The following is a 27,637-nucleotide window of genomic DNA, read 5'->3' on the forward strand; positions in this document are numbered from 1 at the left end:
GTAAATGACTGAAGTAGATTTTACTGTGAAAACCATTCAACGTTTTGTAAGAAGCAAATAAATCAGAAAACGCTTTGTTGACTTGGTCGGCATGTGTAGATCCTGTTTTCTCACCAGATGAAAGTAATAAACCCAAATATTGTAATAACTCACAACAACTAGAATATGACCATTAAAATCTACGTTTAAGAACGTGCTCTAAAGCCACCTCGGCCGAGCTCATTGACAGGCTGGTGGTCATGAACCTTGACTAGGCCGTCAAATTTGTTAGGTCAACTGCGGTTTCAAGAAGAACTGGTGCAGGTCACCCAAACTACTAGGGGAAATTCGGATTCATTTTCTTTCTTTCTATTCTTCCTGCAGCGGCCAGCAAAACTGGAAGTCTTTGTCGATTGGTAGTTGAATCTTCGTATTAGACAGTGGTTGTCCAAAGATGCCTAGGACAACTCCTCGACCCTTCAGCAACTATGGCAGGCATGGCTACCTTTGCCTCAATGGGCCTGCAGAGAGAAAAAGTGGTTAACCTCCACCTGCTCCTGGCGAGTGCGTTCGAAAGCAACCTGTAGGCAGACATCGCATTTGTCAACAACGTGTACGCCTTTGGCTACCTGCGCCGTGATCATTGCATGTTCAACAGAGGCTGGCTCCAGTGCACAACAGGGGTTGTTGGAGCTGCGCAGCACATTGTAGCATGGCCTAGCCACTTATGTGTGTGAGGCCAGGGGTGAACCCGATGGCAGGCTCCATGGCAACATCCCGATAGCCACTGTCCACACCTTTGCCAAGCAGAAAACTCCCCCGGATCCCAAAATGGGCGACCATCTCCTGATTTAAACAGACATTGGTGAGCAGGCCCCAAGGCCTAGCCAAGCAGAGTCTAGGTCACTTTGTTCATGGAATTACTTGGCCTTGTGTACGTATCCACGAGCGCGGGCCTATCGAGGGTCCGAGATAAGTCTTGCATGTAGAATATCAAGTGGTTGCCATAGGCGTTGGCCAGGAGGTGTCAAGTGTCAAAGGCTAGGAAGGCATCTCTAGCTCGTCTAGTACAATCTCAGAGATGTCCGCCATGGTCACACAACCACTTTGCTGGCTTGGAGTGTGGCTTGTATCACTTTGAGGCACCTCCGCACAGTTCTTCCCCCTGACATGATGGGGGAAGACAGAATAATTCCTTCGAGGCTTCAAGACAGCAGTACGCCTCTGAGCCAAAAGGAGGGCGAGGAGAAGTAATTGGCAGCAGAAGAGGGCTACAGCTGCCGGTTCGGATGCTAGAGCCTTGTACGGGGCTTTCTTACCATATCTGGTCGCCTTAAATATTTTTGTAGATTGTGTTGGGTATTGAGAAGGTCTACACAATTGAGGTCTGCCACAAAAATGCTGCACGTCCTACTTCCCGCCGAAATTGCTCCAGGAGAAACAAGGCGCCTACGAGTCAGAACAGTTCTGAGAAGTGAGAATGGCACTCTCCCTACAACTGTTAGAACCCATCAAGAGTGACTTCAACTTCTGTCTCAAGAAAGGCCCATTACAACGCTGTCTCTTTCTGTCTGGAGCTGTCCAACCTCGTTGTGGGGACCAGGAGGAGAAAGTCGAGTTGCTTGCCATGGGAAACCATCGAGGTGAAACGTCAGTAGAGATACACCCCTTGGGCAATGCGAGAGTTCTTCCGTGGCATCTTTGGTCTTCTGTGGTGCAGGTGCTTCCTATAACATAGCATGTTGCGAGCTTCTTCCTGCTAAGAGGCAATGGTGCAGCTCTCTTGCACTTTCACAACCAATTGCAAAGCTTGCAGCGTCACTAGGTGATGCAGTGCGGGGGAAGCATGCACCTCGATGGGGTTCTTAGTGTGGATTTGCTCTTTTTTCTATCTTCAGCCACCCCAACCATTAATTCGCCAGCTGAAGTCATCCAATTTTGTTTTTTTTTTCCGCTTCATAGGTGTCAGTCCAACTACCGACCACTTTGTCGAGTCCCCATCTCACTCACATTGTGCACACCAATCCATCTTGATTTTGAAGACCAAAGAACCACTCTTAGTTTTAGGGGGTGGGCACTTCGTTTGATGGAATTGGCACTGTTCTTTAGCCCAGGACCCTCCATCTTCACCCTCCTGGTAGGTCCGACACGTTCTCTATCCTCCCTCGCAAAACGCCAACAACCTTGTCATGCATCTGCTGTGACACTCTCGTATACACTCTATGCATGATCGCTAGCTCGGCCAATTGTTCTGGCGCTTGGCTGTCACGACAGGTTTTTCCCCTTCCTGCTGCTGTTTTGCTTCCAGCCTTTCTGCTGCTTTGTGGTGCCAGTCCTCGGCAAATGCCTCGTTCCAAGTTTGTAGGAATCATTCTAGCTTCTACAGACTGCTTTTTCAGTGATTATTGGGACTGCACTGACATGGTAGACCATATATTCGTATATATATTCTTCTATAATACAAATCCTGGTTTGAAGTTGTGCGAAATTATTGCACATGCTTTTCGTATCAGCTATTGCAGTGTCCAAATTTTTTTCTGTAACGTAGTGATATCGTCTTTTGTGACCGTCTCTGAGTAAGCGCTTCTCAAATTTGGTGGACCGGGATCACGCTCAATGTTATCAGAACTGACCAGTATACCAAACAGGCATAACTTTACAACTTGTACCACACGACGCATTGGCATGCACAGAGTCACCATCTTTGGCAATTTCAGTTTTTGCCTTATTGTTTCCAAATCCCGTCAGTTGTTTCAAAATCAACGACTATGCATTTTACCAAATGCCTTGTGAACTCCTCTAGGCTGTAGTACCAGTCAAGCATAAAAAACTTGTCGGAAATGGCTGAGCGTTGACATTGAGTATGCAGGGGGTGTCTGCTAATGTAACTTCCCCTATTTTAGAATAACTCATCCTTGATTAGACAGTGAAGAATCTCTGCCAACCTTGATCTATATCAACATTGTGAAGGGAATAAGGTCCAACATCAAACAGTGTTGTTTATACTTGAATTCAATGTTCTTTTGTTTCTCATTCTACATCGCTGTTTAATGCTAAATACCAGTTGGTAACGACTATATATATATGTTCGATTGTTAGAGCACTCTCATCCATCTGTGATCCACAAATAATTTGCTGTTTCCTATTCTGACCAGGGTGTCCTGAAGGAAAATATGGCGGTCTTTGTCAATTCGATTGCGCCTGTAAGAACGGGGCTACATGTCACACATTCAATGGAGCCTGTAAGTGTCTTCCGGGCTGGAAAGGAGTCGCCTGCGAAGTTGGTTAGTATTTAAAAATCTGTTCAAAATACTAATAGCTAGAAACCCCCATGCGGTCTTTCTAAATGACAAAAGACCCTATATCATTCAAATCTTAAAGTACATGTAATCATACCCACTATCATTCAACGTTTGCTTCCAGAACTTGTTGAAAGTGAATATAACTTCAATTAATGTTTGTTGTCCGGCCTTGCACCTATTATGGCATATTGTAACAATCGAATGGTAACTAACCTCATTAACGTGAGTGAGGAATAATATAAGGCAGCTTTGTTAATATACACATGTCGCACTTCCCTTTGTTTGATCATATATTTTCCTGTGGTCAGCAAATATGGACGAATAAAATAAAATAAACATCTACAAAAGCAATTTCTTCAGAATTCGACGAGGAAATATCACAGACTGGACTATGTGTATGTACCTATAAACGTAACAATATCTGTAAATCGCTTGACTTGCCAATAAACAGCAATGTTATTATTATTGTATGTGTTTTGAGAAATAAGAAAAGGTTTCAACACAAACAACTTCAGCGTTTTGTTGTCGTTTTATTTTTGTAAGTCGATGCCATTACTAAGTTTGTCATTTATGATATTAACGGTTATGATGCTGTTCCACTCTGCTGCCCTCCTATCGATCAAAAATATTAACGCGCCATGTGTCATTGGCCCTAACCAATATTCAATTCCCATTTCAGTGAATCCCCAAGTAAAACTATCACCTAAGACGATAACCACTATCTATGGCGGTCTTTATGTGTTTTCTTGCCATGCCTATAAAATTAAACTTGTTGAAGGGAGCAAAGCTCAACTGAAGTTCCAGTGGTATATTAACGATATAGCTATAGACACTCTAGGCCTGGGAATATATGTCAAAGAAGACAAAAAACTGTACAATAGGTAAGATATACTGCGTGTTATATCATGCCAGTACGTTGATTGCGCAAATACTGCAATCTGATTGGTCGGGACGTGACATAAAATCGCACTATATTCCCAATATAGCACGGTAAGGACAGGCATGAACTCTCAACAAGAGAAAAAAAATCCCCTTCTGACGACTCATTCCGTAATTCTAATTTCGAGTTATGATAAAATAGCGATAAACCACCTAAGAAATGGGTATAACACTGGATTTTGACCAGTTCGCTCGATATCAGAACTCCCTCGCGCTCATGCTCATCGCTCATGCCCAAACAGTATGTTGAACTGGTCAAAATCTCGTAGTATACCGTCGTTTATTGCTTAAATACACGCGCCATAACGTAATCCCACATGCCGCTTCCTGTAAGCAGTGAATGTGGTGAATGTTAGGATTCTGAAAACATTGTCCACTTGCCTTTGTAAACTTACAAAGTGCTATTCAAAAGTCATAAGAAAATAATCATAAGCATTGCATATTTGGCAAAGATATAAGGTATTAGACATGTAACATTTTGCCAGCAGAGTAACTTGCCTAATCTGTTATGTTTTCCTTATGGATACTATGCCAAAAAATAATCATCAAACCCTTTGTTTTTCATACACTGCGCTGACAGTCGGCTGGTGATCGAAAAGACTGAGCACGTAACACTTTTTTTATTGTGAAAATTTACATACTTAGCGAATCTAGATTCTTTCTCATTTTCAGCTACAGCACCCTTGAGGTAGTACATGCATCAACGGACCTGACTGGCAAGTATGAATGTCGTGTCAGTGATCAGTCTGGTATCGAATATTCTGACGTGGGATACGTACAGATATCAGGTCAGAATAATATAACATAACATTGTAATATTACAACAGAGTTAAACAGTGGAATGATCGATCAATAGTTTGCAAAGTCGCTGTACTACAGATCAGGATGAGAATTTCTGGCTATAAAATTTCTGGACAATAAAAAAGACGGGACGGAAAAAGACAAGATTACGACCAAAGTGTAACCAAAAATGCCACAGGTGGTCTCCTCTATGTGTTTCAGTTGCATACATATATAATCAGTAACTTAACATTATCAATTGCAAATCTTGATCAAAATGACAGTAAACATGAAGGAAATTTGAGTTAACATATAAATTCTTTCCAAAATGTAGCACCATGAGTCTTATTATATCATTATTAACAAATATCGTTGTTATATTACCTTTCTGTAACTGTATTCTAGACTTGATTTAAAATTAAGGTGTTGGCAATTATTTGATGATATCGATATCTTGCTGACATTACCTACGCAAAGTGAACAGGGTCTCAACAGAATCAGAAAATAGTACAGTAATCTACATTGTTAGCAGCAATTAGAAAACTAATGTAACATATTTGGGGATGTTGGTGGGGTAAATCGTCCCATGGGGTCTGCTATCGAAAGGGTGATTGCTAGGGGCAATCGTCGGTGGGCCACTTGTCTTGAAACTCTAGAACGGTAAAAAATGATTTCTCGGACTCTGTACTTATTTGTAATGCACCGCCGCATACTAATATAGTCAGGATACTAACTTCACAGTGTCAAACTTTTCTAGGATGTCCAATTACAATTTAACATCTCGTCTTATTGTAGCTTATGAAGATTTAAATGTGTCTTCTCAACGTCGTTATTCTGCAATCAGTGTTATTCGAGTTCACAAAATTCTTAATATACTTGCTAATACCATATTCTCCGCATATCCCTGACTTATTGCCTCACACTATTCTTGTTTGAGTAACATAGCTAGATTGGAATAAATGTATGGAAGCATACTACAAATCCAACCATAAAATGTTATACAAAATTTGGCAAATCAGCGTTTTACTTCAAACTTCGATATAAATGTAACCATAAAGACATAAACCGACATTTATTAAATACATCCTCTTATAGGCTGTGCTCACAACAGATGGGGCAATGAGTGTGAAAATGTTTGCGATTGTCTTAACGCAGACAGTTGTGATCAACATATAGGTTGTATATGTAACCCCGGATGGAAAGGGCATCACTGCAATGAAGGTGGGGAAATGCAAATGGTCTTAATTGTACATAGCTTATTAATTTACTGCATCCTGCTCTCCATGCAACCAGAACAAATCACTGAACAAAACCATATACGTTCACTCCACATGATCATAGCAATAGCAATTGACCGGTGCATGTTTATATTTTGAGCATGACTAAAAACAGATAAGTAGGAAGATATGGATATGGAATAAGTTTACACCACACCTAATTAGCCTGTACGTATGGATTGTAGAAAGCAAAACAGGTAGATTTGATAGATACGGGTGACATAATCAGTATAGTCAGGTGTGATAAAGTGACATGAATCACAGTTCCTTGTCTACGCATAACGTAGTTTGAAGGGGCATTTGCTATTATGTTCTTATTACGGTCTACCAATTGTTTTATTACTACAGTTTGTCCGAATGGATTTTACAGTAGAAACTGCTCTGATCATTGCTTATGTGAAATAAAGGCTACCATATCTTGCGACCCGGAGCTCGGACAATGCAATTGTTCTGAAGGGTACTGTGGGGAGCTGTGTGAGCAGAAATGTAATTGTGAAGCTTGGGAAGTGGCAACATGCGAGGCTACAAGTTGTTTTTGCGAAAAAGGTTGGTAACTAGAGAGAAGAAATTATGTGCGACAAATTCGTAGAAATATTTCTTTGGAACTATTCGACCCTACTGACAATGGTAGTACATGTTGATTTAACTTAAACGGTGTTTCATGAACAGCTCTCTAAAATCACTGCGCATATTTATGATCGAATTTATTAGTCGAATTTTCGTGTAATTATATGATGCAGTGTCGAGTCCGCCGAAACATCTTGTCGGAGATGAAATATTAATTATTTTCCTTACCAAGTGTGTGGGGATTGCTGTCATTACGCTACTGATCGGCTTACTGTGCTACCGAAGAATGAAAGAAAACCTCAGGAAGTATCGACGTCTGAACAACGATCAAGAAGAAATACACGAGATCATGAGGGTAAGGCTTGTTGAAGTCCTCGATATTTGATAGCGTATTCGATTAACATGATTATAATGCCAAACGTCGGATTACTATTTGCAAATGTAAGATGTAGCAATTGCAGTTCAATAGTGAAGTTGGCCTCTGCAGATCGAAATACAACACGCATGATTTTGAATCTCAATCTTTGTTCAAGGTACACATCAAGTGTAGCAGATATTTGGGGCAAAAGTTAAAAAATTGTGTTGATCGTGATAATGTGAAATATATCTAAATTCACAGTCAACCAACACTCTTGATTATTTAAATTGAAGGAATGTATAGGGCGACGTGATTGTGTGGTCAATCGGGAACACTAGTTTGAAAAAATCGCAGACATTGCTTGGACAGGGCTCTTCAGGTCAAGTGCATAAAGGATATTTCAAGCCGAGGGGTACCAAAGTTGCCGAAGTGGTAGCAATAAAATCACTAGTACCAGGTGGGTAGATAGAATTACAAGTATTTCATGTTTTGTAATGAGAGCAATTATTTCATAAGATAATCGTTTCAGCATTCAAAATTTTCCCCACACAGAAACTGTCGTGCTTCGGTTCATATAACACGTCCAGTGATTCTTCTTTTCTGGACGTTTTCCACAAATGTAAGATCGGCACAATGTTTTGACACCATTACCGAAGCGTGTGCCTCGTTGGTCAGAGTGGCTGTTTGAACTGTTTTATGACCCACGGGCCTATGTATTGGCTACACGTTAATGTTAGCCGCCCTATTGCCAATAAACAACTTTTAACTACCAAAAGCAGTTACACTACACAAAGTTTCGTTTTAGGCGACTTGGCAAACTTACTGTTTATAACACCTATGAGCTGCACAATATTTACACAACAATGTACTGATTTTCTGTCGCGGGCTCTGTTTGTCTTTATAGTGGGGACCATGCTGGTTTGGTCACCGAGACGAGTGTCCGGGGAAATTCCTATCAATCAAAGATTTATGCGTCATTTTCTAGTTGTATTGCACGGTGATTAATCACAATACTTGTGAAGGGGTGAATAAAAAGAGCAAAGTTCGGATTTCTCGCTGCATCATTGCTCTCACTTTCAGTAGCACTAAACTTTATCGTTATAACTTTTTTCTTACATGATGTTTACCTCATGACTTGTACGCGGGCTAACGATGAAATTTAATATGCAAGGTAAATTAAAGTCTTTTTCCACAATAGTCGAAATTGATTTTAAGTTTATTTAGAACATAAGTTGACATGTTGTTAGCTTAAAGGTATGTGGTTACCAATCGAGCGTAAGGGTCAAACTTTGACTTTTTGGGCGTCATTATATGATAGCAGAGAGATTGTGACTCTTACTTGGCTCTGAATGTCTCATCTAGCCACGTCTAAACCTGTGTCGGGAAAGGCTATCATGGGGGCTAGGGTGTAGAGAATTACACCATGACATCCTTCGTGTTGGATGTTCTCCTCTCCATGTTAAAGCTGCAATAATTGTTTACCATGCTCCTGTCACGAATATAATTTGGAACTACTGTTTCCTTTTCTAGTAAATAAATAATGGCAACGTGTTTATCATTCTATATATATGTTTTCAAAATCATTTATGTGTGATCGATTATACATTGATTATATGCTATGCTTTGATACGGCAATTTACAGATAGGGGCTTTTCTATTCACATATTTCAGGTGGAAGAACTTATAAGTCTTACATGGACTTTGCAAGTGAAATTCGATGTTTGATGAAACTGAACGGTAATTTAAACATAGTTACATTCAAAGGATTCATTTTGCAAAGAGGTAAGGTCAAAGTTTCTTTCAAGTGTTTCCATCATGATTAGCCAAGCAATGCGTTATAGTAGCACGTGTCTATCTACATATTGATGCAATGTGTCGCTACATCGATTTCTCTTTTTAAGATAGCTTGAATTCGAAAGAACCAAGTTTTGATTGCCAAAACCTGATACGAGAAAACCTCCCCTAAATGTAGAGAAAAAGTTGAAGTTTGATGTTATTTCCTAGTGTTGATTCAATCTTTGGAAACATACTTTTCTTTCTAAAGTACCGGAAAATACGACGACTTTGGAATATTATCGTTTCCACAAAATACTGTTTAAATTGAAGTGTTTCATACTTACTCCACAGATGATATATGTTTCCTTATGGAAAGCGCCCCAAGGGGAGATCTTCTTAACCATCTACGTTGCCATGGAGACAACATTTTGCAGGAAAAGTCAATGGAACTACTTTTGTACACACAGCACATAACTCGGGGAATGCAGTATATGAAAAGTAAACAGGTAATGCAAGTATACATGTAAATAGTTTAGTGTGGTATCATAGTTACAATATGAATCACACATGTTTGAACAAAGACTTACTTGCGCTAAAACGACCAAATAGGACTGAGGGTAGCGTTCAAATGTTTCTAAATAGAAGTAATGTGTTTTAATTATAAATGACAATAGCTAATAAATAGACTTCATAGTTTTATATAGCCAATATCACGTTATGATTTTTTTTATCTTACCCATCAATATCGTAACTTGTACTCTTTCTTAACATACAACAAAGATTCTACACAGGGACTTATCATCGAGAAATATTTTACTATTTGACGACAACGTTGCAAATATTAGTGACTTCGGTCTCAGCAGAGATGTCAGTGAAAGCCAAGGAAAGCTCTTAGAAACGCCATGGGTAAGTCATCTCACCTTCTACTTCAGACACCTCGTTAGCTACAAATATTTGTCGACTTTTAGTTCCACGCTTCAAACCAGTCCCGATTCTGACCCTTTCAAAGTCTTCATGCTTGAGGGGTTGATGTGGAATTTAAGATGGCAGGATCCTCTGCGGACACCATTGTTCGGTAGCAGCTGAAATAAGTAAACTGAATAAGACAATTGCAACTCTACTTCTCTCTAGTCAGTTTCCTTAATCCGTACTGAGGAATATGTCACCCTTTATTACTTACAGAGCGAAGGACAAACAGCACTCCCGTTGAGATGGATGCCACCAGAATTTCTAACAAGGGGAGAGTTCCATTTCAAAAGTGACGTGTAAGGACAAATAATTTACATCAAAGCACACAAACTCCTACATATATAAAATGCAAACACAATATTATGATTTCATTTGGTCAAGCTTTGTCCTGGCAAATGTGAAAAATTTAATTAGAATGTTAACAGTGATTTCAATGGTATTGATCATTTGAGTGTAGCTATTAGGCAATTATAATGTAAAAAGGATAGCAAAAATGTCATCGTTAGAGTTGATATTCACAATATAGTAACCATCAAACCACAGTGAGGGGCACACCTTTTCCATAACATAATCGTTCTGGTCGTCTTTTTTGTATTATAGGTGGTCTTTCGGTGTGATATTTTGGGAAGTCGCCACACATGGTATGTTTGATTACAAAACAGACATTATGCACTTAATTTAAATGTAAATGGTTGTATCAAAGTGTACACCAGCAATAACTAATGTTTCTAGACCACTATAATTTACTTAAGCTGTACGTGATGTTTCATGGTTCATTGTAGTACTGTTAGAGACACGGACAACTCTCTTAAATAGAATATTGTCTTTCTGTTGTATCTCTTGCAAGAATGATTGCATCTTGTTTTATACACAGGCGCAGTTCCGTTTGAAGATATTACCTCTTACCAGTTAATTCGTAGGATAGCTAGCGGGGAAAGGTTACCAAAACCAAAGATGTGCACAGATGAAGCGTGAGTTATTTTTCTTGGACACATGAACCATATCTTCTTCACTGCAACGCAGAACAGCAAATAAAATCCAACCATTCCTGTTCAACGTCATCTATCGTGACCATATTCCTGCTTACTCGCGTGATAGTAACCATGCAATCTAACGGTTCCCTAAGTAATTTAATCCCTGTAAATACTGCAGGAATAATGAAGTAACACATTTGTAAAACTTTATACTCATATTTGGTATAACTCAGCAACCTTACGGATATATATGTAAAATAGAGATACTTTTTTCACTTCAAAAGTTAAATTCTCAACTGTAGTCAAATTCATCAAAAAACCATGTTTCTTTGTATTGAATAACAAGCACAAATGACGTAAAATCATTACAACGAAACTGTTTTAAATTCTCCAATAACCGGTAGTTCGTCACGATCTTTATGTGACAATGTGTAACGAGCAATGTTGATGTTTATAATCTAATACGAGTTCGGTCAACAATTCATTCGCACACAATAAGTTTTATGGCAAAGTGAATTTTACATACTTGATGAAGATAAAGTCACTTTTGATCGGTCTATTCCGCTCGGCGTCTATTGCCCCCCCCCCCATAGACGTGTGTACATATGCCTGAGGAAAACCAAGGCAGGAAAGCAAATGGCTATGTCCTATAGGGATTATGCCACCATGTCATCTTCGACATTCAATTTTACTGTGGAAAAATAATCACAATCATACCAATCCATAATCCAATAACACTAGGTCAAAATTTGTAAGACAATAGTTGTAAACATAGACACAAAACAGCACAGAACAGACAGTAAATAGACGGTACAAACAAAGTCAAATTCATGAAAGAAAGATATATGGACCTCTGGCCAAAAGACCAAGAAGTGATGTCAGGTGTTTCGAAAATAGTAAGCGCATCCTGCCCCACATGTGGCACCCGCCATATATCAATCTGTAAGTCAGATAGGTAGTGGTCACTAACTAAGGCCCAATGTCACCGATGCCATCAGTGATCATTTGTCGAAGAGAGATATTGTATTTATCTACCAGCTTGCGATACCTGCCAAAAAAGCGTTTGAATGTAGAGACAAGTCTTGCTCTGGTGTAACCTTGATTTAACAGTTTGAAAGAGAGATGGCCATGTCTCTCTACAAAATCACCATATGAACTGCATGCTCTTGCATATCGTATAAGCTGGGAAATGTATACCCCATAAGCAGGTGAGAGTGGAATATTACTGATGAGGTGTGGAAAATTAATTATACTAAAGTTGAAAATCATCTCTCTTGTCATATAGCCTTGTAGAAAGGTGACCATTGGAGTCAAATTCAAGTAAAATGTCCAGATATGAAGCAGAAGAGGCCGTTTCTGTAGTTTCTTTAATCTCCAATTCTGGAGGATAAATCATAGCGAGATATTTACTGAATTCAGAGTTATTCAATGAAATAACATCGTCTATGTATCTAAATGTTAGGTTGAAAGTACGAGCTACAGAGACCTTTTTCTGCTTGATAAGGTTCTGGATAAATTCTGCCTCGTATGAGAACAGAAATAAGTCGGCAAGTAAGGGAGCACAGTTAGTGCCCATGGGAATTCCTATACACTGTTGGAAAATGTGTCCTCCAAATTCAACAAATATGTTGTCAATGAGGAAATCAAGCATACTGATAATGTCTTTCTCGGTATAAAACACTTTAGCATTAGTTGTATTTTTAACAAAATATGTAGAATTATACCCTAATACCACATATTGTAACGGCGTGAACCGTTTTTGTAGAAAAATGCTTGGTTGATGATGTTTTTTCAAGCGTTCTTTCAATTTATCATGTGGCATTGTGGTATACAATGTGGAAAAATCGAAAGTTTTAATAGATGTTATTTTTGAAACAGATCTTGATTTCAAATTTTCCAAGAGTTCCTTCGAATTTTTTAATATCCACATTTGATTTATACCACTCCGAGAAAAGACAACATCACAGTATGATTGAAGTCCCCGTTTAACAGTACAAAGAACAGAAGTCAGTATCTTCGATAACTCTGTTGTTGAACATTTTGAAGATCCTGCGATAAACCTAGCTTTGTAAGGTGTTTTGTGGAGCTTTGGTATCCAGTATAAGCTAGGCAACTTATTATGGTCATCCTTTGTTGTAATATTAAAATTATCCATGAATGACTTATGGTTTGCCAAAATTTCAGATTTGTTGAACATTGATTGTCTGTAAGTGGAGTTGGTTGAGGTCTTAGTTACACCAAGTTCGTCTATAAGACATTCAAAATAATACTTCTTACAGACAAATACAATGTTATTGGCAGCTTTATCAGCAGGGACGACAACATATTTGTCATGGATATCATTCAAACACTTAACAGCATCAGGATCTTTAAATACAGAATAGGGTCTTCTGCAAACATGTGATCTTAGTCGACCAATACGGCCACGCACTATTTTCCTCACAGATTTGACCCATTCTGACAGTGTGTCCAACTCTACATCCTCCCTTTTAGCCCATTTCCTGGCATAATCTTCAACTGAGTCCATAATGATCTTAAAATTATGGTTCCAGTTGATCCTGCGAGGTTCTCTGAACTTGGGTCCACAAGATAATATCTTACGAAGGTGGTGATGTTCAACCAAGTTCAGATCACCAGTGATGACATGGCCAACTGGAGTATATTTGAAGGGAGATGTAGAGCAGTCACAGGATGCTGGTGTTTGAAGGAATTCATCAATTTTTAAGTGCCGCAATGCCTTATTGTAATTGAATATTTTATTGGAGATTGTCTTGGTGTATTGATATGACAGAATAGGTACAGACTGGTTCTTAAAGTATACAGGTATAGTTGATGTAACCTTTTTGTTGTGTAGTATATTGCTGATATTAATGGCATCAATTCCTTTGTTGGTAAATGGAAGATGTATGAAATAACGATGATCATCAGTCATAGGTTCAGCACGAACAGGCTTGTACAGTCTGTATAGTGCAATGTCAGCAATAATACTAACCAGTCTGTACGGTTGTTTGTTCGGATCTGTCAAAGACAATCCCAATGCATAGACATGCAACCTTCTCAAGTCCTTGATGGAAAGAGCAAATAATGAAGTACGAATGTGATGGAGACCTAAAGGCTTCTGTAATAAAAGAAGCAGTTCATGAAATTTGTCATGGCAATTGGATGTAGCTGATGTATCCAATTTAGGCCGATGGTAATGCCTATGTCCATGACTACGTCTTCTACGGACAGAAGACTCAAATAGGCCCATCACATTCACTTCTGAACAACCAGGACTTGAGAGATTGCCTATATCTTTGATGTTGTCATTACAACCATAAGGCATTGCGGTACCTAACTGTCTAATCCAGTGGTATTCTCTCTGTCTACGGAATGGTGAACTAAGTGTGGGGCTGTTGGTTGGATGGTATATTTTTTCAAGAATACGGACACGCATAGACAAAGTGGAGTGATCGTCCTGGTTAAAATGCTTATAAAGTTGCACATCCAAAGATCGATTCACTCCACTGCGATGTCCGTTCATTCTAGATCGTAAGCTGTTTCCTGTTTCACCAACATAAATGAGCCCGCACAATGAACACTCAATTCCATAGATTACGTTTTTTGTTGTGCAATTCAGAGGTTCCAGACATTTGGTAGAATAGGTCTTACCTGTCAAACTACTACTGAACTGTTCTGTAGTGATGAGCATACTACAGGTTTTGCAGTTTTTAATACCACACTTTGTGATATAACCTGTATAATCACAAGCTGGAGATGACTTTAAACAGTCCGTCAGTAGCAATTTGTATTCGTCTATCATGTAACCGTCGATCGTTCCCTATCGTTCTCAAAATTCAAATCTGGTAGTTGATTTGCTTCAAAAACGCTCGTTTCGTGTGATTTTCGACCGAATTCGACGGACACATTGCTAAAACATAAGCGTGAGCAACATTCCGGTCACCTCACAGTGAACGTTGGGCACCTGTACTTTACTGACATTAGCGCCGCGAACCCATGAGGGGTGACTAGAAGGTTGTTCAAGCCTTATGTTTTGGCGAGGTGTTTTCTGAACTCGGCCGAAAATCACACGAGAATTCATACCTGATACTTCATCTGGCTTAGTTTTGTGCACAACCCATTGTTCTCTGCTGCAGTGGCTGTGTATTGTTTTGCTAATTTACTACCGATCTACTATGCATTACAGTAGAACATTTCTTGACGCCATTAACACTTCTTACAAGACAAGAGAGTCAACTTCAGTATGGAATATTATCAAATCTTTTGGGCTAAACCAAAGACCCGCCACACACAGAGGTACCAGGGCTTGTTCCAAGAAGATTAGCCACATCAAAACTGTTACTTCTGGAGAACTTGCTGCAACTAATAACAGATATCTTCCTTCAAATAGTGTTTACTTCAACAACCTTGTTCAAAAGCCAACATGTTCTGACACTGACACATCTGATGCAATCCACAGAAAATGTAAATTACTGTTAACAACATGGAATGTAAGATCCATCTTTAACAAAACATCCGAAGTTGAGAACCTCATTCGAGAGAAAGACGTTGACATTCTTGCTCTCACTCAAACCTGGTTGAAAAACACAGGACATGGAGACATCTTCACTGAATTTACTCCTTCTGGTTACACGTTTAAGCATACACCTCGTCTCTCTTCAACTGAGGGAGGTATCGGTCTTGTGTTGAAGTCTTCATTGAAACTCAAGGCATAGAATCCGTTGAAATATGTCAAATCGTTTGAAGCTACTCAAGCTACTCTCATTTCAAGGTGTCAGCGTGAAAATCATCATTGTATACCGCACCCTCCCACAGCCAAGAACAGATTCACTGCATCCCAATTCCTCCAAGAATTTGGTTCCATGATGGAAGGATTTTTGACTAACACTGACAATTTCTACATTGTCGGTGATTTCAACATATATATGGACGACTTTCAAGACTCAACCACTCAGAAATTCAAGTACATTTTGGATTCCTTCAACCTCAAACAATGGGTTCAAGAGCCGACCCACTCTCGGGGCCACATTCTTGACCTCGTCATTTCAAATCAGTATGTCAACTCTCCATCAATTGCTGTTGATCCACAGACTATATCAGATTATAGTCCTGTGCATGTAAAACTCGCACTAATGAAACCAATGCCAATAAAACGCCATATTGTCTACCGACGTATCTCTGCCATCTCAACTGAGGACTTTATCAGGGATATCATCGACACTCCGGATCTTTGTAATCCAGCTTCTGATTTATACAGTGCCGTGTTGGCACTTAATACCATCTCTCTGATTACTTGAATAAACATGCACCTTTAAAACAGCGCATAGTTACTGTCAGACCAAATACTAAGTGGTATACAAAGGATATCAATGATGCGAAAAAGAAGCAAAGAGCAGCAGAAAACCGTTGGCGTAATACAAAATTAGAAGTTAACAGACAGGCTTTTCGTTCAGAATGCAACAATGTCAGCCAACTAAGTCGGAAAGCTAATGGACTCTATTACAATAACCTTGTTTTTGAAAATTCCGACGACCTGAAGGCCCTATTCCAAATCTTTTCTACCCTAACCTGTAACTCACAACATAACTCTCTGCAGAACTACACCCCAGTCAGTGAATTCGTGGAACAGTTCAGCCATTACTTTGTGAAGAAAATTAGGGACATCCGTTCAGGCCTAGACACTGCAGACACATCAACTAACTTCGACTTCTTAGAAATCATCACTTCCTCATCATTGTCGGATTTCAAGTCCATGACAGGGAAGGACATCAGCAGGATTATCACAAATTTACCATCAAAATGTTGTTCACTTGATCCAATCCCTACTTTATTGCTGAAACGGTGCCACGAACATCTTCTACCTATAATGACTGCCATCATCAACTTGTCGCTTACTAACGGAGTTCAAGTCTGCGATTGTCACTCAAGTACTCAAGAAACCCTCACTTGATGCCAATATCTTAAAGAAATACAGACCTGTTTCAAACTTACCTTTTCTCTCGAAAGTTCTGGAGAAAATTGTTGCATCACAGCTTACCTCATATCTGTTGGCCAATTCGCTGCTGGAGCCTTTCCAATCAGCATACAGGACAAATCATAGCACTGAAACTGCACTGGTCAAAGTCAACGATGATTTATGCAGGGAACTCGATGGAGGCAAATGTGTACTTCTTGTTCTGTTGGATCTGTCAGCTGCATTCGACACCATTGACCATGACATACTGATTTCAAGATTGTCAAAACTTGGCATTACAGGCATCCCATTACAGTGCTTCTCGCCATACCTCAAGAACAGATACAAATCTCTATCCATACATGGCAGCACTTTAGGACCTCAACACCTGAATTTTGGAGTACCGCAGAGCTCTGTGTTAGGACCACTGTTATTCTGCATCTATATTTCTCCACTTGCTAAGCTCATCAGACATCACAATCTGGATTTCCACCAATACGCCGATGACAACCAGTTATACCAATTCTTCTCACGGTCCGACACATCATCAGCAGTGAGGAATATGGAAATAGCCATTCAGGAAATTAAATCGTGGATGACTCAAAATAAACTTCAACTAAATGATGGTAAAACAGACGTCCTATTAATTCGATCCCAATTTGCCCAAACACTTCATCCTATCGACTCTATCAAAATTGGATCATCTGTCGTTCAGCTTGTAAGTTCAGCCTGTAATATCGGAGTGACTTTTGATGATCGACTCACCTTCGAGAAGCATATTGCCACCACATGAAAGCCATCTACTATCATCTCAGGAAAATTGGTCACATCCGTCAATATCTCATAAAAAGAAACCTGTCAAATAGTTATGCCTTCATCTCATCCAAATTAGACTACTGTAACGCTCTCCTGTTTGGACTACCTTCTAAGGACATCAAGCCACTCCAACATGCCCAAAACACTGCAGCTGGGATTGTGTCAAGGATAAGGAAATCTCACCACATCACCTCTACACTTCAGGAACTTCATTTGTTACCGGTACAATACAGGATCCATTACAAAATTCTTTTGATTACATACAAGGCATTAAATGGCACTGCTCCTGTGTACTTATCAGATCTGCTTCAAATCAAACCTTCACCTCGCTTACTTCGATCAAATGAGAAAAGTCTTCTTTATGTGCCACGGTGTAACCTGCAAACGTATTGGAAACGCTCCTTCTCAAGATGTGCTCCGGATTTGTGGAACAGTCTTCCGTTGGAACTTCGCCAGTTGCCCACGTTGATTACCTTTAAAAAGGGCTTGAAATCGCATCTCTTTGAGAGAGCTTTTTGATGTTTGTGTTCTTGTTCAGCGCCTTAGAACATTACCTCGTAATGGATTTTGGCGCTATGTAAATGCTTTTGATTGATTGATTGATTGATTGCTTGATCTGCTAACAAAATGCTCGTTTCGTGTGATTTTGGGCCGAGTTCGAGAGACACCTCGCCAATACGTAAGCGTGAGCAACATTTCAGTCACCCCTCATGGGTAGGCGGCGCCAACGGCAGTAAAGTGGAGTTACCCAAGAGGTGACCGGAATGTTGCTCACGCTTATGTTTTAGCGATGCGTTCGTCGAATTCGGCCGAAAATCACAAGAAACGAACGGTTTTGAAGCCAATTAACTACCAGGTATAAATGTTGAGAATGATAGGGAACAATCAACGGTTACACGATAGACAAACTTGCTTTTATTCACAGTAAAATCGAACGTCGAAGATGACATGGTAGCATAATCCCCATAGGACAAAGCCATTTGGTTTCCTGCCTTGGTTTTCCTCAGGCACATGTACACACGTCTATGAGGCATAGACGCTGAGCGGAACAGACCGATCACAAGTGACTGTGATGAAGAATGAAAATGAGACATTCATAAAAAGTAATGGAAATATCGAAAGTAACAGGTGTAAATGTAGATCTCTAAATGTTGGTTAAGCGTTGGACGAAATCATAAATCATAAACAACCAAAAGCTTTAGCATTACCCTAGGACCTGGACCGAATGCCCGCGTCCGACAACACATGCATATGCTGATTGCACTTAAGGAATGTACAATCCGGTCTCTGCTTCTAATCTACAAAAATACCGCCATGCTACCTGGCGACTAATTAAACCTGAAACGAGACATCGTGTCCTGCTTTTTTTATTATCTGATGATATTTCTATCTTTTCATTTGTTATAATAATGACGGCTTGATGTTAACGGCCCCGTGAAAAAATACCTGCCCTGCAATAATAACAGCTGTAAAAGAGCTCAAAACTTCGTGACATTATATATTGAATACATGTACATAATATGTACTTTCATGCTTCATGAAATTTTACATATGACACTCTACTCACATAGCTCCGCCATTTTTGATTCTGTATTTTGTTCTTCAGATATCAAATTATGTTTAAATGCTGGGAGAGGCCATTGGAAATGAGGCCTTCAGCTGAGCAATTGACATTAGACTTGGAGCTATTGATCGAAGGCCAGGTAAAAGCATTAGGTTTCCTCGACAAGATTATTCGTTTTCTTGAATAATCGTGCATGATTTCAATGCCGTGCATGTTTGTAAGATTATTGTCTCATTACAGGCTGCACAGCGTTTAGTTAAAAACAATAGTCCTACCCCTATACTGTCAATTGTTCGACGTAACAACTATAGCATAAGACCATCATAGTAGCAAGCATACAAAGCATAAAAAGACGATTTGATCAACCATTACATTAATTATTTATTGAACGTGAATACACAGACCTATCATCAGGACTCGAAACAAGACGAATGACACTTTTCGCGTTGCATAGTAAGATATGTAGAAAACTCTTGACGAACTTATATATATTGATGTGTAATTATGTTTTTGTTACGATTATCATCGCTTTATAAACCCGATTTGCTTTTGTTCATTGCCAGGGTCTGTTCATGGTGACATTTTGCGACAGACAAGGGACGGAAGAAGAAATATTGTTAAAAGAAGAAGAACAATCAAATCTCTGTTTGTTGAGGAAAGAGTTAGAGGAATCTTAGCTTTACACCCTTTCCCGAAGAGAAAAGCTTACATTTGCACGGACATTAAAAGAAAATATTATTAAAAGAAAATGGCATATGTAAATTGTATAAACCTGATTAAGATACGAACAAAATTCAGTTTATTTAAGTGCTGAAAATTTTAGTGCTTTTGGCTTTAAGCGCAAGTTTACAAACTGTAGGAGGAAAATACCACAAAGACCGCTACTCAATCGCTAAAATTGAAACCCAGAGAAAGGCACCTATACACACACTGATAAATGTTGGTCGAGCAAAAATAGCACTTTAACAATGCAGGTGCACTTACGGCAATTTAAACTCTTTTTTGCTTTTCTTACGAGGAATTATTGTACGTAGTTTTTATAGATTTTGAGATGGAAGAACTTTCGTGAATATATTATTACAGTGATTCAATATAATACGTGGACATGTATGTAGTCCTGAAGCGAATACACTATACTTAGGACATAACAGTAGCAAATTGTACCCATATTCAATAGGCGACGATTTGTTATTCCGGCCCGGAACGATATCGATATGCGGTTTATCGAAATGTGGCAACGTCACACACAACGGTGTAATATTTTCCTTGCCAAGTAATATCAGGTGAGTGAGTCTCAGCCAATTACGATCACAAAATGATAAGTGAGGTTTAAAAAAGGTATATGAAAGTTTAAAAACTTGGGAAACACAAACGGTAAAAAATATGTTGGTTACATGTTTCCGGGCTGCTGTACAGCTGAACAAACAACAGTTAGAAAGTCATTTGAATCCAGTCAACTGAAGATCACTGAAATGCTTGCAAGTATGTAGGTGAGTTTTAATTACAGGTTTAACCACGATTGATTTAGTTAAAGAGGGATTTTTACTTCATACTTCGTATTGATTTCTTTGCAGCATAAAGTTCGAGAACTGTATTTGTATAATTTTATCTTCGGAAAGCGAAGAGGTGTGTTCACTTTCGGTTAGTGCGGAAACGCAAGGACGTTTTTGTTTGCCAATAAACTGACTCGTTTTCGAAAGAAGCTATCTTTCTTTGACGATCATGACTTGAAGTGATGAAAGAGCGGGCGATGCATCGTGAGCTCGGTAACGATTGTCTAAGTATTAATAATGTGGCATAGCACCAACAGAACCCCCTGTCATAATTTCTGTGAAGAACAATTCTCTGTCCTCCGTTCAATTGGACATTGAAATATGACTGACACGTTCCGACTTTTATCTGCGTCACTTCAATTCAAAGTTTCGAGCGATAAGCAGCTTTCCCCATATTCGCCATTTCGCATCTACTAAATTCATGTGAAAGTTTCCCTGCTTTCTCGTGCTAGTAATTTATTATTTGATAAAAATTGTCGACGGTTTTCTTAACAAAATACATCACATTGTATTCAAAATAGGAAGAATAACATGTTTAAAGATAAACAGCTCTGAGTCAATATATTTTTCTGAATTGGCTAGTAATTGCTCCGCATTGCCAGATGTCGAATAGCCACAAGTACAAAATCCTAGAGTATCGCCGTTCCAGTATGAAATGTGATCATATTTTTCAACAGAAGCAATTAAAATGATTGTTTTCAACAATGAATATGTGTTTATTTAACGCTTTTCAAATAGAAATCACATTTCAGATAGCCCTGAAATGCAATTTTAGAAACGATTATCTCTGTAAATTCAAAGTCAGCCTGAGTGAATTCTGATGTCCTTGCAAATTAAATGCAATTCACAACATGGATATGTGTCTGACATCTTCTTTTACCTTCAGAAGTAATGTGTCACTATCATAGCTAAGAGACATCAAACAACAAACAGTTTATTAAACATACCAGGATTGAGGAGATAGTACACGATCGATGTCATTACGGGAAAGCTCCAGTAACTTAGGAATACCCGACTTCCCTAGAGGATCAATTTCACAGACCTGCCTTTCCTACAATGGCACTACAATGGCACCAGCTGGATAAGATAAACATAACAATGGAACATTCACACCTTGGGGATTAAAAGTCTTCTGTTTGTCACCCGAGTTGGCCAGGCAAGGACTAGGGTTTCAGGTACCATGCAAGTTAATGCAGCCTTCCCCTAATGAGTAATTGTTGTATTGCCATGGCAGCAAATGGCATTTTTGTAATACCGGCTGACTGAGATTATAGCATTTTAGTACAGTAAGTAGACAACGCAAGCTGCAAACAATGCTGTGCCTCGTTTGAAAATTTCAACCTGCAAATTTAAGTATGGTAATTCTGGATATATGTGATCTTCTACATCAACTCTGCATGCTGTTTTAATTATGTTTAACCTTTATTAAGAGATACATTTAATAATGATATAGAATAAACCTGTTGCTTGTCTAAAGGATAGAGATCATGAAAGTAATATTAATGTTGATTAAGCGAGCTTTACCCATGTGATCTAGCTCTCGGTAATGCATAAGGGATGTATGCTAAATCGGAAACTGGCTTTTGCTATCAAGATGTTCCAACTTGAACGATATCGCACTGGGTAATGTAGTCAACTCTGAGACGTGTCTTCAAAGCAAACACAAAATAACATATTAGCGAAAATTGGCATGAATTTTTGACCGTCCAAAGATAATAAACGGGTAGAATATCACATGTCGTATATGTTTTAGCCTGAAGTAAGTTTCGAATGAAAAATTGGGCAAATACAATTCCAAAACGGCGGCATTAGGTAACTCTCTTCGAAGGGAGTAAGAATATGAAGTACATGTAACGGTAAAATGAGGGAATTCATAGTGACTGACAGTAGCACTGGAACTGTTGCGTGAATAGAACTGTCGATGTAATGATTTAATACAGTTAAGATAAAATAAGCCATTTATGTAATAGCAAAATATTATTCGTTTCCAAAATATTCTTAGACGTGCAATAATATAAAGTCACAGATTAATTTTTCCATATTACGTCTGACCATCTTTGAAATACTAAACTGATGAATAGTCACTGGCAAGCGTTTTTTGTGGTTGACAAGGGAAACATCACATGTAATGATCATAATCAATTTTTAACTGCCATCATCGAATGTAGAAGTGTTGTGTGGAAAGTCACCATGCAAGTCCCTTGCTTAAGTGACATAGCCGTATTACTAAAAAACTTATATTTCTCGTTCAGTTATTACAACGTAGCTTCATTTCCTATATTTAAACGATACCGCTTTCATTGACTTTAATATGAATGTAAAAGCTCGCGACAGAAGCAAAAGAATATTGAAATTTGAACTTCGATGATATCGATTTCATTTATTCGAGTCAGATAGCCTTCAAAATAGACCCGATATATTGTATCCAGGTCTTTAGAGAACACTGCTCCTGCATGTTTCGTCTACAATGCTCATTGCACGCAAAGTTTCTTATCAAATGTTGTAGAGCATCGAAAGTGTCAGCTTCATGGTCTGGTACGTGTTTTCAAATATATTTAAATTGTGCCAGCTTTTCGGGCACTTCAGCAATATTAAACAACCGTACTTCGCCTAACAACACAAGTGTATTTTTTCGTATTGTCGTTTACATCAATGTCGCTAAACTTATCACTAAAATCAAAATCAGGTTAGTGTTACGGTGTTGATTTACAAAATAGCATTTTGCTTTCGTAATGATATGAGTACTTTCGCCTGTGAAACATCAACATTTTGAGACGAAGGGTCTTTATAGCTGCGTGTTTGAGACTTCTTGTACAACCAAAAAGGCACGCAAGAGCCCTTTTGCTTTTCGGTAACAGTGGAACTATTATTATACGCCCTCAGACAACGTTTAAATCATTCAAGCATGTTCCCATACTAATTTTGATATTATGGAATGGCCAAATTTAGAGCATACTCGGCCAGTTGACCACGTCTATTGCTAATTCATGATTTGTCTGGTGCAAAGATTTTGGATTGGACACAATAGGAAACACCAGTGTGTGCAAATTATTCCCTAAGTGCTAATCCAGATTTTGCTGTTCAAAGTAACTGTACGGTCGCCTTGTGTAACCAACGAACTAAAATGTTAGGAGAGATTGGACTTGTATGGAATCAGCTTTGCTTTACCAAAAATTATAGTTGAAAAATATGTACTGCAGGAGAACTGAAATCGATCACGTAGCGGATCATTCCACATAGTATTAATCCAACGACTTACGTTGTGTGTAATCGTCCTGTGGATCAATTCATACACGGGCAGTGCTAAACTTGTAAAAAACTGACCAAAAAACACTTGTTCATTATGTGTACAAAGACATAAATAGCGTAAAGTGACAAGCAGTCAATAATTAACAAAAGATGAAAACTTTATTATTAAAATTATTACAGTAAAAGAAAACTTGTTTCGCTCATGATTGTGCATATTTGTGTGGGCGGCAGGGGCAACACTGCATAGAGCTCTACTGTTGACTCTTCCTTGCGATACATTTATTGGCAATCAAAAATATGTCACCCCTAGTAAGATCGTAAACAATGTCATAATAAAGTGTGACACAATTTTACATATATTATCACCCCAGCCAAGTTGTGGTAGTTTTCAGAGTTTTGACAAACTCAACCGTTTCACAAGATCAAGTGTTGATCGCTGTCACAGTCATGGATCAAGCCGTGATCAGAGAATTCCGGTTCTAGTATGTTTAAGGTGGAGTTGCATGTTGCCAACACAGTTTTTTTCAAAGGAATATTGCTCATTTAAGATGACAAGGAAACCCATCTCATACTATAGATTTTCAGAAAGCAGAGAATCTAAAGTTTACTATGGTAGCAATATTTTACTCGAAGCATGAAAGGAGTGTATATTTGGGGTAAAAAAAATCCCTCAATCTTGGTGTCTATGATAAAAATTCATTTAAGTAAAAAACTTGACATTATTATCTGAAATGGACTATCTATTTCACTGGAAAGAAGTGTACACGTAGCAATGAGCGACTATTTTATTTTGCATTGTCTGTCCTCATTCTAAAATGGCACGGGTTGAAAGACTGACACTAAAACAAGTGATTAAAAACATTATTAGCAAAATTAAAATGCCTATTATTCAAAATGTGACAACTTTATTGCCGAACGAAATAGTCGCTTTTATATAGTATTTTAAGAATATACTGTGAAAATTTCAGAAAATTTGATCCAGTAAAAGTGGAGTTAAATTCTTTGGAAATCTTGAAATTGAGAGAAAAAAGAATCCAGGAAATCGTATGCTTTGCATACATTTGCAAACCTTAACACTTCTTTATCACTCAACGTACGACTGCTGGACAAGCAAAAAGGTGAACCAAACCAATAAATTATTCTTTGGTTAACAAATTAATTAAAGTTATATGAATATTTGCAAAAAGTAATTTTTGAGCTAAGTACACTATGTTGAGTGCAGCGCCCCCTTAATCACTGTCGGAACTGCCCTTGGAAACATAATGGTAAAGTCACTTATTTTAACATATGCATGAACGTTTCAAACCATTTCAATGAATTCTCTTGAATTTTTTTATTCATTTTCGTTATTTTACGGTCCGCTACGCCTGATACTCTGACCGCCACCATCATATTTGTACACTGCCAGTCTTGATGGCCACCTCTTCAGAATCAAACAGGACATTCACGAAGTCACGCGCGTTCTTTGGAAATGGCCCGGAGATGTGCTCTTTCGCATCTTTCAAGAAGGCTGACTTCTGTCGAGAAGTAGAATAAATGAGGAGTCTTCATAAAGTTTGACGTTAAAAGTACCTTTACAAGTAAAAATTCTCAGCCTCAGCAACATATACAGTGTTCCTGGGCTTTGTTTGGACATACCTCCATCATCAACTGTTGTATTCATTACGTATACACTAGCAGAGAAGGTCCGAACAGGAAAAGAGTTTATTTTTATTGTTTTATTTTCACTTTTATGTTATGAGTTTCTGAAAGCGGTGTAAAGTTATTTCATATTTGTTAACCAGATTTGAAGTGAATGTCCTCACGTGGTTTACAAGAGATACATTACATAGTAGTACGTTTCACAGAACAATGAGACATCTGTAAGATCATTATAAGTAGCATGTTTCATCACACTTTCGCACTGTACTCTCGAGTTAAATCACTATTTACAAAAGTTTATTTAATATCAAAATGAGCTGTTAATGAACTTTACATTGCTCAGTGCTTCACATGACAATTAGATATTTATCAGATCAATATCTGTAGCAGGTTTCTGAGATTCTTAACGCTTGGCATGTCTTCATACTATGGGGAGTAGAATTTGAACGTTGAGTCGATAGACAGAACAAACGTACTGAAAAGATTCGGAGTTTCTGGGCAATTAATCCAACAGTATTACCTATAAGCCTAAGATATTTATATTAAGAATGTTAAGCCTCGTTTCCAAGTATTCAATTTTGAATTTTGTTGTACAAAATTCAGAACTCAGAATTCAAAATTTAAAAAGCGAAATGCAAATTCAGAATTCAAAATACAATACTTGAAAAACGAGGCTTTGCATACGTAATATAAATAACTTAGGCTTAGACTTATAGATAATAAAAGGCCGACCCTCAGTAGTAGTTTTAAGAGTAGAAGGTATGACATGACAAATCAGCGAGAAGTCCAAAACAAATCAATAAAGCAGCTGCCCTAAAACGCAACAACGGGCGAAAACACCGTAAAAAGTTCAATTTTTTCTGGTAAATGCATTAGACTGATATATGCCTGACTCAGGTGAAAATTCACTTTCGGACAATTCTCCGTATTCATGTTGCCAGTCCGCCATTGCACTGCATTGGAGATCATTCAATTACAAAGGGTAACAGGAATGAAAATGTACACATCACAATGACAAAAAATATATGTACACATTGAGATGCATTGAACATCGATGGAAAAGATTCAACAATGGTTAAAATTTTCAGGTTTGCAGTATATAGATAATAACACATTGTGATTAATGTTTCTTTGCTTTAAATCAAAAACCTCTCATTTATCAATCGGAAACATTGTAATAATTCAGGAACTCATGATTCCTCCCTCTCTCCGTTTAGTTTATAAGACTCTTTCATAGCTACTTTTCCTTCTAATGGGACACCGAATACTAAAAATAACGCCATCTCTGCTCCTACACTGATGATCATGGAAGCTGCCTGCAACATTTATCTTTGAATTTCCTCTTCTATATTTTCCTATGTTCATTTTTCAATGTTATAATATAGTTCACCGCAGGAGATCATGTCGATATTCCAAATAACCTTGCCGTGTTTCTGTTCAGTGAGACTCTTTGAACATTCTAGCGATATTACTATCAGGGTTGATATAATCTTTACACAAGCTGTGTTGGCTTTTTCTCAATCATTATTATGCCAAGACAATGTTCAGTGTGGGCGTGTAATCGATTAAATGCATATTATCAGATGCAAAGGCCAAGTTTGTCGTCTCTGAACAGAAAATACAGGATTTATTCTCTGGTTGTTCTACGTAACGACAACCCGCTTTTATGTGATCGATTTCGGTGCGTCGGAAATTTTTTGCGTCGATCTTCGATGCTCTCGTCAATGTAAACAAACAACATGATGGCCCATGTTTCACTCGCGATCAAAATCTTCTGACGTGAACATTTGTAAAAAACTCAGTAACAATATTTTGAGTCTGACGGAATGCATTCACTTAGCAAATTTTGAGTCGTGTTTTAGTTTTGTCGCCAATATGGAGGTTCGCATCCGTAAAGACTGCACCACCGTCCAGACATGCAGTTTCAGCTGCAACATTGG

General features: G+C 38.5%; 1 protein-coding gene and 1 long non-coding RNA gene across 3 annotated transcripts in view; both read left to right on the plus strand.

Annotated features, from left to right (window-relative positions):
• The window catches only part of LOC139130849 (receptor tyrosine-protein kinase erbB-2-like), a 232,645-nt gene that overhangs the window by 136,693 nt on the left and 68,315 nt on the right, over nt 1–27,637 (plus strand). For both annotated transcript variants that reach the window (XM_070696648.1, XM_070696647.1), the window contains 2 exons: nt 6,626–6,823; nt 7,018–7,199. In XM_070696648.1, the coding sequence (XP_070552749.1) occupies nt 6,626–6,823; nt 7,018–7,199 (380 nt within the window). The remainder of the gene's footprint in view (nt 1–6,625; nt 6,824–7,017; nt 7,200–27,637) is intronic.
• Nucleotides 10,548–19,388, plus strand: LOC139130411 (uncharacterized). The gene is made up of 3 exons (XR_011551847.1): nt 10,548–10,588; nt 10,822–10,918; nt 19,297–19,388. It is a non-coding gene; the product is annotated as an uncharacterized lncRNA (long non-coding RNA).

This window comes from Ptychodera flava, chromosome 4 (genome assembly GCF_041260155.1).
Source record: "Ptychodera flava strain L36383 chromosome 4, AS_Pfla_20210202, whole genome shotgun sequence".
Classification (NCBI taxonomy): Eukaryota; Metazoa; Hemichordata; class Enteropneusta; family Ptychoderidae; genus Ptychodera; species Ptychodera flava.